The 14120-nt window shown below is 44.7% G+C and overlaps 1 protein-coding gene across 4 annotated transcripts in view; it reads right to left on the bottom strand.

Moving 5' to 3' along the window:
• The window catches only part of arhgef38 (Rho guanine nucleotide exchange factor (GEF) 38), a 91478-nt gene extending 79393 nt beyond the window's left edge, over positions 1 to 12085 (bottom strand). For 3 of the 4 annotated variants that reach the window (XM_069925594.1, XM_069925596.1, XM_069925597.1), the window contains exon 1: positions 11700 to 12085. In XM_069925594.1, the coding sequence (XP_069781695.1) occupies positions 11700 to 11868 (169 nt within the window). In that variant the 5' untranslated portion in view covers positions 11869 to 12085. Of the gene's footprint in view, positions 1 to 10784; positions 10872 to 11699 lie in introns of those variants that run through there. The other variant, XM_069925595.1, reaches the window with a different exon arrangement.
• Between the last annotated feature and the right edge of the window lie 2035 nt (positions 12086 to 14120).

The following is a 14120-nucleotide window of genomic DNA, read 5'->3' as shown; positions in this document are numbered from 1 at the left end:
AGCTGACATGCTTTCTTCGCAATGTCATTAGTGTGTTGGGTCCAGGAACGATCCCCCAAGATGGTAACTACCAAGAGCATGGTATTCACTCAGAACACAGAGATAATGATCAAGGGATATGGGAAGAGTGCTGGAAAATGACAGATTAGCCATGACCTTCATAAATGGCAGAGCAGGCTGAGTTTTATATTCCTCCTCCTCTGGCAGACATGGTCTCACTCGTCACTCTGAAAGTTTCCATGTAAATGAATGCTATGATCCGAGGATAATCTGTTCAATATTCTTGAATGAAACACGAAACACTGTGATTGTAGTAAAAGCACAGAAATGCTGGAGGACCTCAACAGGATCCATAGGAGGTAAAGATATATAACTGACATTTCAGGTGCCTGCTGGCTTTTCACTTATACCTGAAAGAAGGGCTCAGGCCTGAAGTGTCAGTTATACACCTTTTCTTCCTAAGAACACCACAAGACCTGCTGAGTTCCTTCAGCAGTATGGTGTTTTTAATCTTTTTAGAGGGGTCCAACGTCCTCCTGCTCTGAAAAGTTGGCTGCCTATCACCTTCCATGGATGCTGTATTTCTCTCGCATTTGTGCGGCTCTTATGCCCCTAACACTTCTTCCAATGTATTGGTAGTCAGGCCCTGGAAGGTCCTCCTCTCCTTCACACTTTACTCTCTCTCCTCCAGGTGCATCACGATCTGGAGAAACACTGGTGATAGTTCAAAAGACAAAAATTCTGGAGAAACTCAGCACGTCACAGAGCATCCAAAGGAAGTAAAGGACAACTAATGTTTTAGGCCTGAGCTCTTTGTCAGGGTATGAGCAAAAAGAAGGCAGGTGTCTGAATAAAAAAGGTGGGGGGAGATGGGGAGGGGGAGGAGTGGGAAGAAGGGACAGGTGAAGGAGCACATTGGGTTGTATATGTACAGTCAGATCATTATAAACTTGAACTTGAAAACCAAGTCCATCTGCCCCAATTTCTGTAAATTTTGTTTGGGGGCACCTTAAAAGACACTTGTTTTTGAATGGGTATCCAATTCCCTCAGAAACATGATCATTGCCCTACCAACCTGCCTTCAGAACATTTGTGGCTTGACCTGTATCCAACGAAACAGGTCAACTCCTGTTACCCTGCCTTACTACACTGTTTCACAAGTACAGATACTTACCAGTGCCGGGGGAACTCCACAATCTGACAGTTGTGGGCCAACTCCTAACTGTTTTTCAGTGCTGTGCCTGGATTAAAGGAAGCAGCCAGACGTCCTAACACTGCGAAGTGGAGTGCAAAGCAGCTCGTCACCACACTACATTCATGAGGCTTCATTCCCTTCCCTCCATTGCTCACAACAAAAGGCTTCAAGGAAATAGCCATATGTGTCAGGAAGGATGGTGATGAGGAAGCAGAGAGGCACTCATTTGAATTGAATTGATTTGTTCATTGTCACATGTTCCAAGGTACAGTGGAAAAACTCTGTTTATGTGGTTTCCAGGCAAATCAATCCAACTTAAGTACAGCAGGTAGTGCAATGATAAAACAAAATTGCAGGGTTTAGTATTATAGTGAGATGCAGAGTGCAGGGTGTAGTGTTAAAAAGACAATGTTCAGGGTATAGAGGAAACTACAGTTAAACAGTGCAGGGGCATCAATGAGAGGCCCATTCAAGAGTCTGATAACAGCAGAAAACTATCCTTGAACCTTCAGATACGTGTTTTCAAGCTTGTGTATCTTCTGCCTGATGGGGGTTGGGGGGGGGGGTGGAGGTGGGAGAGAGAGTGACCATGGTGGGATAGGACCTTTAATATATTGGCTGATTTCCTGAGACTTTCAAACTCATCACTAATGAGCTTGTATTTTATATGTCCACTTTTTCACTGCTATATTTCATGGTCTGATATCATCAGTGGTAACTATATGAATTCAAACTCCTTTATCGAGTATGATATCTGCCTTGTTTCAGTGCAAACCTCATTTCCAACCTGGGACAAGAATCCTGAACAAACTGTGAGCTCCCGATTTGAATCGTTGACTGACCAGCTCTCCCCACAGAGGCTGCCTGACCTGCAGAGTTTTTCCAGTAACTCACAGGATGCTCATTTTAGTGAGGAATTGGTAGGGCCTTCAGTGGAGACATTGAACTGAGCCCTCCCTGGTTCTCACAGAGAAACATAAACCATCAAATGGCTTTACAGGAAAAGGACAGGAAATGTTTGCTAATTTCCTTGCCAATATTTATCCATCAATGATCCTCAATAGCCTGTTGTTACCACGTTACCATTTATAGGAGCTTGCTTAATCACACCAGATTCAGAGTGTTGTCACGTACACAAGAGACACTGAGAATTGTTCTTTTGCTTGCACTGCAAAGGCAAGCAGAGAAGCACTAGGTAGTTCAGCTCCATTTCTCACACAATGAAGAGAGTTTCTGCAGAGACAATGAGCATCCATGGATCTTGCTGCCTCCTCCATTATCACCTGATTATCTGCAGAGCTCCCTTCTCTGCTGGAAGGAGGGGCATGGGGTGTTCTCCAGCTCTGGTGCCCTGCTCAGATCTGCTACTTCCTCAGTGCCCAGCACCCTCCATGCCCGTGGCCACCATGGGTTCTTGGATCTCTGAGGATCTTCGATACAAAAACTGCTGGGGAGCTGTTGGGGCAGGAGAAGCAGGCAGTAGGACCCAGGGGAGGAGTGAGGAAAGGCTATATTACACTTCACATTCCAAATTCACAGAAGCCGCTTCAGTCTCAGGTGATTTTCTGACAATAAAGGGGAGAATGCTTCCTCATGACTGATGCCAAGGTTTCCTTGCCTCTTGGTCCCAACTTGCCAAGTGCACGATGGCTAGAGTATAGCAGTAAGTGTACTTTTGAGAGTTCCTCACTGCCTACGAAGGATTGTGGAAGAATAATGATCTGTGGAAGACTCTATTCAGACTAGAGTTCATAGGAGGAGTTGGCCTCAATCTTACTGTACCATTCGCAGGGCCATGGCTGATCTAACCCTGAACAACCTCCCTGAGCCTCAAGCCCCTGATAACCTACTAACCAGTCAATCTCAGCAATGAACACGTTCAAAGATCCTGCCTCCACAGGTCTCTTGGGAAGGGAATTCTAAAGAGACACAGCCCTATAAGTGCAGGAATTCCTGGTCATCTCCAGGTAAGTGGCTGAGTCCTTATTCCAAAACAATATCTTCCAATTCTCTCTCAGCATCCATCCTATTAAACTCCCTCAGAATCTTATCTATTTTGGCAATTCTCATTGGTGACTCACACTGCACAACTGATTCCTTATTTAACCATCCTAGGAGACATCCTGGTTAATCAAGTCTGAATTGTCTCCAGAGGAATTACAAAGGGAAAATACAAGCTCGTTTTTCCCTACAACACTTATAACAACCATACAGATATAGCAGCTATTTGATAGGCTCCCTATCCCCAACCATTCACTCTCGCCACCACCCATACACAGTAGCAGCAGGTTGCAACATCTACGGGATGCACAGCACAGGACCTTCCATTCTCACCCCCTCTCCCAGCGAGAAGGACGGGGCAGCAAAAGCATGGCTACACCACCCCCTAGAAATTTCCCTCTAACCCACACACTGTCCTGAGTTGGAAATATAAGCCTGTTCCTTTTCTGTCTCTGGGTCCAAAACCTGGAACTTCCTCTCCAGCAACATTGTGGGGACGGTCACTCCTCACGGAAACAGTTCAAGGAGGCAGCTCCCCACCTCCTTCTCAGGGCTGATTAGGGACGGGCAATTATATGCTGGCTCAGCCTGTGAACCCCACACACTTTGGGTGAATGAACAAAAAAGAGCCAACAGTTTTCAAAGTGGATAAGGACCTGAATTAAGAGGGAACAAAGTGAAGCTTGAAGGACTCAGCAGATCAGGCAGCATCCACAGGGAGATGATAATGAGCTACTGTCATATACACGAGTACAATATACAGATTCACCAAAATTCTTACTGGCTGCAGCCAAACAGGCACTTCTACAAAAGAAAATCTACCTCCAATACCATACAGAAAGGAATTATGAAAATAAAAGACTGATAATAGATATTCAGTGGTGCAAGAAAATAATTGGTGTGTTTGTGGAGCCGTAGTCATTTATGATTAGGGTGGGGGGGGCGGAATTCAAGAGTCTGACAGTTGTAGGAGTGAAAAGGTCAGCTAATGTTTTGGGTCAGGACCCCATGTTGAAACTATAGTGGGAAGAGGAGCTCTCAAGCTTAATAAGTAGGGGTGTGGGGTGGGGGAGTTGGGTGAAGGGGGTAATGCCAAGAGGTGATAAAATACTGGGCAGAGGGTGAGCTGGGTTGGGGAGGAGACCTGAGGGATGGGAGGAAAGAATGGTTTGAGAGACAAGTGAGAATGGGAACAGGTAAAGGAGAGATGGTACAACCAGATTGGAGGAGGGGAGGGGAGGGGGGAGGGTTCCTAAAACTGGAGATCAATGCTCACATCTTTGGGTTTAAGGCGGTCCAAGGAAAATCACATGTTGTTCACAAATCACGTTTATGTTTAGCCTCACCCTGGCAGTGGACGAGGCCTTTTTAATGGACCTCAATCAATTTGTCCTGGGGCTTTAACACTGCACAGTAAGTGGAGGTTGTCATTCTTAGACACAGTGATGTTATTGATATCTTTAGCCGTAGGCTTGGAATCAATTTGTTTACCCAACTACTCTGTTGTACGCTGACCGTATGCTCTCCTGTGTGTCAGATTGGATGTCTCAATCTCAAAACACAACTTTGGAAAGAGGAAAAATAGGTAATTTGGGAAGCTCAACTGAAAACATATGTTCAAAGAAGTATCTGACTTTCAAAGTTTCCGATGTAGGCAGTAGCTGTTAAATTGTCCACTGGCACCAAGCTCAGAGAGAACCCCTGCAGCGGACATTCAACTCTAGTGAGTGAACCCATAATGAGGGGGATAAATGGGCTATCATTTCACACGGCATTTGGGAGAGGAGGGAGGGGCAGAGTAGGTGTGTTAGCTCTGAATAACTATTTCCTGTCTAGAAAGAAGGAAGCTATTGCCATCCAAACACACACCTACATACAATTATCAACAGGTACAGGAAATAAAGCAGCTCTGACTGAGTCTCATAGACACAGCTGCCATCCAGGCTCTGTCCCAGAGGATACCATCTGGAACTGCAGTGGAGAGTTGTCCAAATGAAGCCTGGATTCCAATTATTTGGAAAACATTCCCTGGACTTTAGCAAGTTGCCATTTGAATGATGTTTTTGTGAGATTAAGGGGTCAATAAATGCCAGGCTGGGAAATAGGTTCTTCCTGCGGGCTATGACAATAGACAATAGACAATAGACAATAGGAGCTGGAGTAGGCCATTTGGCCCATCGGGCCAGCACCGCCATTTTAGATCATGGCTGATCATTACCATCAGTACCCCTTTCCAGCCTTATCCCCATAACCCTTAACTCCGTTACCCACAAGAGTCTTATCTAACTCTCTTTTGAACATAGTCAGCGAATCCGCCTCTACCACCCTCTGTGGCAGAGCATTCCACAGATTCACACTTCTCTGGGTAAAAAAATGCTTTCTCATCTCCGTCTAATGGTATCCTGTAATCTTAGGTCTCTTAACTTTAGACGTTAAATAAACAAAAGAGATAGTCGTCGTCTTCAGGAGTGCCTGGGGAGATCACATTCCCCTGACCACTGACAGCTCTAAAGTTGAGGTCGTCAAGAGTATCAAGTTCCTCGGAGTGCACCTGACAGAGAATCTCACCTAGTCCCTTAACACCACCTCCATAGCCAAGAAAGCCCAGCAGCACCTCTACTTCCTATAAAGGCTGAGGAAAGTTTATCTCCCACCCTCCATCCACACTACATTCGACAGAGGATGCATTGAGAGTATCCTATGCAACTGTATCACCGCCTGGTTTGGAAGCTGTACCACCTCGTACTGCAAGACCCTGCAGAGGATGGTGAAGTCAGCAGAAAAGACCATTGGGGAATCTCTTCCTAGCATGGAGGACATCTACTACACTCGATGCAGGCGGAAAGGAATAAACATTGTGAAGGTCTCCACACACCCTTCAAGTAAACTTTTCTCCCTTTTGCCATCTGGCAGGAGGTACCGTAGCACTCGGGGCCCTTACATCCAGAGTAGGAAACAGCTTTTTCCCTCCAAGCCATCAGGTTCCTGAACTCCCAGTACAGATGTGGATAGTGTGTCATGGACTTTCAGTGTATACGTCTTAATATCTTAATATTTTAATGCGTTAACTGCTTTCCTAACTTATATCTATGTAAATATGCTCGGTGGTCCTGGAGAAATGCTATCTCATCCTACCGTGCGAGCATGGTATTAATGATAAATAAAGTTGACTTGACTTATTAATGAAATGAATAAATGAATCCAACAATATTTATACAAAATTAATCTGGCTGTATCTGTACAGTGAGATGATAATAAACTTGAAGTAGGACAGAGAGAAGTAGATTATTTCTGTGAAACTATTTCATAGATCCAGGGATGAGTGTGGGTTTGAGCTAGGTTAATATTGAAAACCAGGGCACACACAGGTGATGGGAAAGACTTAAACAAGTCAATGGTTCATTTTAAATCTGGTGGTTGATTTTTGATTATTGGAACAGATTAAGGGATTATGAAGCAATGACTCACATTCAGAATATATGGAGTGAAGTAAATCTGTCCAGGTCCAACCTGCTGACATTACAGTCAAGAAAACATATCAACACTTCTTCTTCCTTAGAAGTTTCAGGAAATTCACCATGTCCCCAAGGTGTAAAGTGTCCAGTCCCAAGGCATCACTGTATGATAAGTGTCCTGTCCTGAGGCATCACTGTATGAGACCTCTGCCCAAGACCTCAAGAGAGCTGTGAAAGCAGCTACCCACCTCCCCTTCACCAACTCCATCTATATATCTCCCACTGCTTCTAGAAAGCAGCCAACATATTAAAGGACCTTGGTCACACCCTCTTCTCCCGCTCCTGTCAGGCACAGTTTGAGAACACAAACCACCAGAGGATAGTTTCTCCTTCACTGTTATCCGACTCTCAAATGGAGACCCTCACGTAAAATAATTCTACTCTTGCTCTGTTTTAATTGATCATTTCCTCTGTTACACTCTGCACTTTAGCTTTATTCTGCACCACCTGTTGTATTCAAGGAAAGATAGCCTGGATAACACGCAAATCAAAGCTTTTTATGGTGTCGTGATACACGTGGTGATTCGTAATTCAATTCAATTCGAATCAATTCAATTTAATTTATCATCACTGAATAAAGGACCAGCGAGGAAGTTAAACAGTCAGTGCCTGAATTTCTACATCACGAGAACGCACTGTCTTTGATAACGTGGATAAGGTTCTGTTGAGCAGTTGTTGATTTGAACCATTAATTGAGTTTCTATTCCCCCCCCCAGGTACTGCTTGGCTTACAGAGAGTTTCCAACTTGCTCTTTTTTTTCCCATAAATTTCCACTAAATTATACCTTGTTTATTAAGACATCCCAAGGCACTTCAGAGAAATTTAAACAAGTCTAAGGCTGTTCATTGGATGATAATAAGAACAGGTGTGTAAACGCTTGCACAGAAGAAGGTTGCTCTCATGATTCGTGTGTGCTTTGCCAGTTAGGAAGAGACTAAGTGATTGTGGTGGCCCATGTACATGTCTCCTAGTTAGAAGGTGATACCTACCCCTTCTAAATAGGATGGCCTGACAATGCAGATAGGGGCAGAATCATGACTATCTGGACCAAGAAGTTGAATAGAGGGATTGCTGGTCAATGCTGGCATTGTGGAAAGGGCATATAACACATTATGGGCATCATTTGAGTGGAAATCTACCACTGATTAAATTGCTGAGGATCTGATTTAACATTAAATACCCACTACAGGTACTCACTGATTGAGCACAGCAAATCCCAGCAATTGGCATTTAAAATTTTTAAATTTTAATTTAGACAGAGCACGGTATAGGCCCTTCCAGCCCATGAGCCCATGCTGCCCAATTACACCCAATTAATCTTCAACCCCAGTACGTCTTGAAGGGTGGGAGGAAACTGAAGCACACGCAGAAACAAGGTGCATGCTGTCCTTACAGACAGCGCCAGATTCGAACCCCGGATGCTGGCGCTGTGAAAACATTGCGCTAACTGTGCCACCTGATATAGAAATCTTAGTTCTGGAATTCCTTCCATTTTCCCATGAAAAACAACAATAACTCCCCCTTCTCATTCAGCATCTGCCCAAACTTTGGTGACAAGTTGAATGGCTCAGGCCCAAAACGTAAACTACCTGTAACAATATTTTGCATGGATGCTGCCTGACCTGCTGGGTTATCCAGCATCTGCAGATTCATCTCCTTCTGAACAGTCTCCAACTCGACAGCATCAATATTAACTTTTTATTTGCCGGTAATTTCCTTCCCCCTTTCTTTTTTTTAATCTCCCCCCCCCCCCCCCCACTCTTTCTGTCATCCTTTTCCTTCTCCTTCACCACCCACACTTTCCTGCCTCCGGCTCCCCACTCTCTTCCCTTCCATCTTCCTAACGGGGAGGATCTCTCTCGGCCCTCTACCCACTCCCTCCAATCACTTCCCAGCTCTTTCCTCCTTCAAATGGCATTCACAGATCACCTGTAAGCCTATGCTTGCCCCTTCCCCTCCAACCTCAACCTTCTTACTCAGGAGTCTTCGCAATCTTTGGCATCCATGATGAAGGGGTTAGGAATGTTGACTGTCTCTCTTGCTCTCTGCGGATATGCTGCCTGATTTGCTAAGTTCTTCCAGTGCTTTGCCTATAGCTACAACACTGTGGACCCTGGGTATGACATTCCATACCCACTGGAATGCCCCTACTTCCACATCAGCTCAGATCAATGGCACTAGAATGCTTCATCTCGCCTTTGATCCCTCTGAGTTTATTGTCATATGCATGTACAATGTAGAGATGAAGTGAAATTCTTCCTTGCTGCATCCACATAAATATGCAAAACACACTAACTATAATTGAATTACTACAATATGCCAAAAAAGAAAAAGAGATCATACATATAAAAGGATAGATAGATAAATCACAGTGAAATTGAGTGCAAGAAAAATTGTGATTTTTCAGATGTACAGATCTTTTGGTGGTCCTGGGGTAGTTTATGGTTAGCATATCAAAAGCCTGATTGGTTGGGGGACAAAAAGCAACTTGCACCTTATGATGCCAGACTTCAGGCTTCTCCACCTTCTGCCTGAAGGTAGCAGTGAGAAGAGGTTGTGGACTGCACTACAGCAAGATTTCAGACTGCATCCCACCATCCACTCTCTGTAATCCTGAGCTCACCCCAAGCTCTGGACCCTATTCACCACCACCCATGCTCGCCAAGGATTCGAAGGAACATGTGGCTTGGTGACAGAATTTAATTTGGAAAGGTCTGAGGAAGTTATCTCATTAAATTGCCACACAAATGCAAATTGGATTGCTGTTGCAATGCAGTTGAATTTGAATTAGACTCAATAACTTTTGCAAAATCTCCATTCCTTGCTTTGAAATAAAACTGATCTTTCTCTCTGGAGGGGCAGATTGCCACATGCATCATGTGAAAAGCAGTTTGGTAGCAGGTCATCCGGAGAGGTCACATTGACAAGCAGCTACCAGTATCGTTCAGTGGAATTGTAACTGCTTCCTCCCGGGACGGTTTACTGTTTCACCTTTGTTTTCACTGGGATACAATTGCAAACACAAACATCTCTTTAAATCAGGCAATACAACGTTAGATCAAAGCGCCCAATTTTTATGGGGAGTTGGAACAAGCAGTCCAATAAAGTAAACAAACTGAGCAATTTCATGGAACATGCAGACAAATTACACACTATAATATTCACAGTAATTGTTCAACTCTGTCACTGTGACAGTCTCCTTCCTGACAGTGACATACTTCTTTCTGGATTTTGTTCTACGTCAGGTGAGCTTGGGCTTTGTAGAATACACCTGTTCACCAGAACAGTTCACACATTACATCATGCTTAATAATGCACCTGTTGGTTCAGGTACATCCGAACCCATTTGATATGGGCTGTCCTTGAACCAGGCTCTGATTACTGACTCGCCCAGGATGAGCTCATGTTTAACCCTTTGCTGCACTTGTGCCACGCATTACAAAACCACTCTTGCAAACACAGCAGCTTCACAACAACCAGTAGCAAGAATGACCAAGGACAATGAATAACTGAAATTTCTTCAAAGAATTAAAATGTACTGTGGACATCCAGGAGCAGTTCAGGGTAAAATACTGAACCACTTTTCAAAATTCACACCATAATATTTTTTTAAAAAGAACATTTTTACATTGAAATTTAAAAAAATATATATAATTAATGGCTTCAAGGGACCCTTGTTCAAAAGACCACTTATTGGATAACACTAATTCAGACATATTTTTGAAAGGGAGAACTTGCATAAATAATCCTGTGCAGTTAAATCCTGAGAACTTTACAAATGAAGAATTATTTTTTCTGAAACATTACAAGAACTCTGAAACATATAGAGTTAATGGATGGGTAATCCAAAGAGTTTGCAGAAAAACAGAGAATTTGTGGTTTTTCACCATTTATAGGATCCTTCTCTACCTGCATTGAAGTGATCCCAAATCAAAGGGGAGCAGAAATCCCAGAGGTGGTTGTGGGGATAAGAGAGGAATTTGATAATAGGAGATGGGAATTTTAAAGAGGCCTTAACCCAAATCAGCAAGCACTGGTTTTTTCTACCCTTCCACCTGTATCCACTTCTTACCTGTTAGCCTGTGCTCCTCCCCCTTCCTTGCCCTCCATCCACCTTCCTGTTCAGATATCTACCAACTTTTCCTTATTCCTGATGAAGGCTTCAAGCCTGAAATGTTGACGACCCTTCACTTCATATGCCTTCAGTTTCTCCAGCACATTTGTGTATTGCACAAGTAGCATTGTGTTCGGACCCTGCTGGAACATAAGCCAGGGTCCTAGCAATCAGCGGAGCCCATCAGACCTTGTTCCTCAGATTTCAAACCAACAATGAGCCTTCCTCTGCAAGATTCTGTAAACCCACCAAAAGGCTCAAATTCTGGTCCCCAGAACTCATTACCTGAGAGCTTGGCCAGTTGGGCAGGTCAACCTTTGGGAGAATTTAATGGGAATACTTTTATCCCCATCTGATGAATCTGCTCCCCTTTCCCCTCCCTCTTCTGTATTTGTTTCATTCTTCTTTCACATATTCTCCATTCCCATCTCCTCCTCACTCCCACTCCCTACTTTGACCTCTACTATCTCTTCCCCTTCCCACCCTCTCTCCCCATCTCCTTTCCCTCCCTCACTTCTATCCCCTTTCCATCTTCCACTTTCCCCTTTTCTTTCCTCTTCCTCATTTCTCTCCCATCTCCTCCCCATCCTTCCTCCTTTCTCTTGCCTGAATCCCTCCATTCTCTCTCCTTTTCTCATTCCCTTCCCTTTTCACTCTCCCCTCTCCTTTCTCTTTCCACTTTCTCCCTCTCTCTCTCCCCTCTCCTCTCCCCTTCCCCCTCTCTCCTCTCCCTCTCATCTCTTCTCTCTCCCTCCCTTCTCTCTCCTTCCCTCTTATCTCTCTCCCCCTCTCTTCTCTATCTCTCTCTCCCTCTCCCTTCTCCCTTTCCCCCTCTCCCTTCTCCCTCTCTCTTCCCGCATCTATTTCGCTCACCTTTCAGTTTCTGGTTGTACTCGCTGCGATCGGACTGACTCCGGCGCAGAGTGCTGCCCTTCTCCTCCTCGCTCTGGCCGATGATCGTGTCTGTCCGGCGCCGTTCTGACATATAGAGCCTGGGCTTGAGGAAGCCCAGGTTTCTGCGCTTGGTTCCCGGGCCCTCCATCGGAGCCGCGTCCTACCTCCACCTGTCCCAGGGCTGCTCCGCGCCCCTCCCACTCACCCACTCCGGGAACTTCAGCTGGCCCAGCGCGTAAACTTCCACTTGTATCATCTCGCATTGAAGTCGGAATGCGCAGGAAAACGGTTCCTAGACAAATGAAGCGTTAGCCTCGGGCTGAGAACATCAGATGCCTGACTTAGCATTACATCCAGGCATTGAAGTGGAGAGGCAACCGTGAATATGCATTCAGCCTTTTATATTTATGTCCCTTCCTCAACCCCTGACATATTACAACAGAGAACAGCCCACATGTCTGCCAAACAAGAACCCAAATTATACTAAAACTCTGCTGCCTGCCCTTATCTATGGTGCCTATTCATGATGTCATCTAAAGCCTCTTAAACACTACTATTGTATCTGCTTCTACCACTACTTGCAGTTCCAGGCACCCATCCACCTGTGTAAAAAAAACACCCCACACATCTCCTTTAAACTCACCCCCCATATCTTAACCACATGTCCTCTGGCATGTGGCATTTTTATCCAGGTAAAAAGATTCTGACTGTCTACCACATCTAATTTTATAAACTTCCATCAGGCCTCATCTCAGCTTCTGATGTACCAATAAACTCTCTTACAGATTTATTGTCAAACACATGAGTACAATATACAGATGTTTGGCCACTGGAATAACAGTGGTCAAAATGAAATAATCACACAAGGTGTTTTTAGAGTGAATCAAATGGATTTACTCTTCATCACCCGCGCAACCTTTTAAAAGCCCAAATCACACACCCGACATGTGCTGATGTCATTATGCACCGACATCACATGGCTGGTTCAATGCCTTCTGGAAGTTGTCGTGCTGCCATAGGCCTGCTAACCACCAACCCCCACCCCCCCCCACCCCATCCAGAGCCAGCAGAAAGGTTTGTCTGTCTTTTAGGTTGTTGACCTCTGTGACAGACTGTTGGCTGCTGCAGTGGGGAAGACTTGCCCACATGAGCTGGTTTAAGCCTGTCAATAGTGAAAGACTGTGGCTTCCCAGAAACGGCTGCAGAGTCCATGTTCGTCCAAAAATACACCTTTGGACTTGTCGGAGTCACCAATGGAGTCACAGTGGTCACGACAAAATAATCCCCTAGGCAACCTTTAAAAGCCAGAATCACGCGTTCACGTCATCATGCACTGGAGTCACATGGGCAGTTTGATGCCTTCTGAGAGTTGTAGTTTCGCATAGCGCCACCACAGATGCACCAAAATTCCTACTTGTTGCAGCCAGGAGGGTGCACCAAATATGTACATGACAATAAACTTGCTATCTTCAAAACAGAGTGGGCATATGAGGTAAATGCAGGAAAATGGGCAACTTGGTCAGAAGGGCCTACTTCCATGCTGCGCAGCTCTGTGTTTCTGAGTATTTCTGGGTGAAAGTGCTCACACAAGGAAAGAGAAAAGTATTTCATTGATGTCAAGCATGGCAGGTCATATGGAGGAGAAGGGTGTTACGTCAATACAAGAGCCTTGAGAAATGAGTGGACATGGTGCTTGCTAAATAAGCATTTCTGAGCTTGTTAAGGGATAGGCAAGTCCAATTACATAATTTTTTAAAAACATTTAGTCAGGGACATGATGGGGAACTTAGTGTTGACCAAATTGTCCATCTGAGCAAGTCCCCTTTCTCTGCATTTGACCCTTATCCCCTCAACCTTCCACAGCAATGTACCTATCCAGATTGTTTATTTTTACCAAGAATAGACTTTATTCACAATAAATTATTCACAGAAGGAAAATTGTTCAGATTCTATTCCCACCCCTACATTCATATCCATATATTCACATCACTGTGCATTGTCACATTTGATTTTATTTGCCACCATTGTGGGATCTTGTCGCTTCTTCTCCCCCTCTCCACTCCCCCCCCCCCAAGTTGTTTGAGGGACATCCCTTCTGTATCAGCCCCTCAATGCCTGGTGATGGAAGGGCTCTAGACTTGGTGCTTTGCCTCAGTACCCTCACATTGGCTGCACCAAGCCTCAGTGCATCCTGCAGTATGTATTCCTGCAGCCTGAAATGTGCCAGTCAGCAGCATTCCTGCTCTGATATCTCCAAGAGCTGAAAGACCATCAAGTTTTGGGCAGACCAAAGTGCATCTTTCACCAAGTTGATGGTCTTGCAGCAGTTCTGGATGTCTGTCTCTGTGTGTGTCCCTGGGTATAACCTGTAGATCAGAGAGTCCTGGGGTTCAACAGTGA

The sequence above is a fragment of the Narcine bancroftii genome, chromosome 3 (genome assembly GCF_036971445.1).
Source record: "Narcine bancroftii isolate sNarBan1 chromosome 3, sNarBan1.hap1, whole genome shotgun sequence".
In the NCBI taxonomy this organism is placed as follows: Eukaryota; Metazoa; Chordata; class Chondrichthyes; order Torpediniformes; family Narcinidae; genus Narcine; species Narcine bancroftii.
This window is presented reverse-complemented; position numbering and strand designations above follow the sequence as displayed.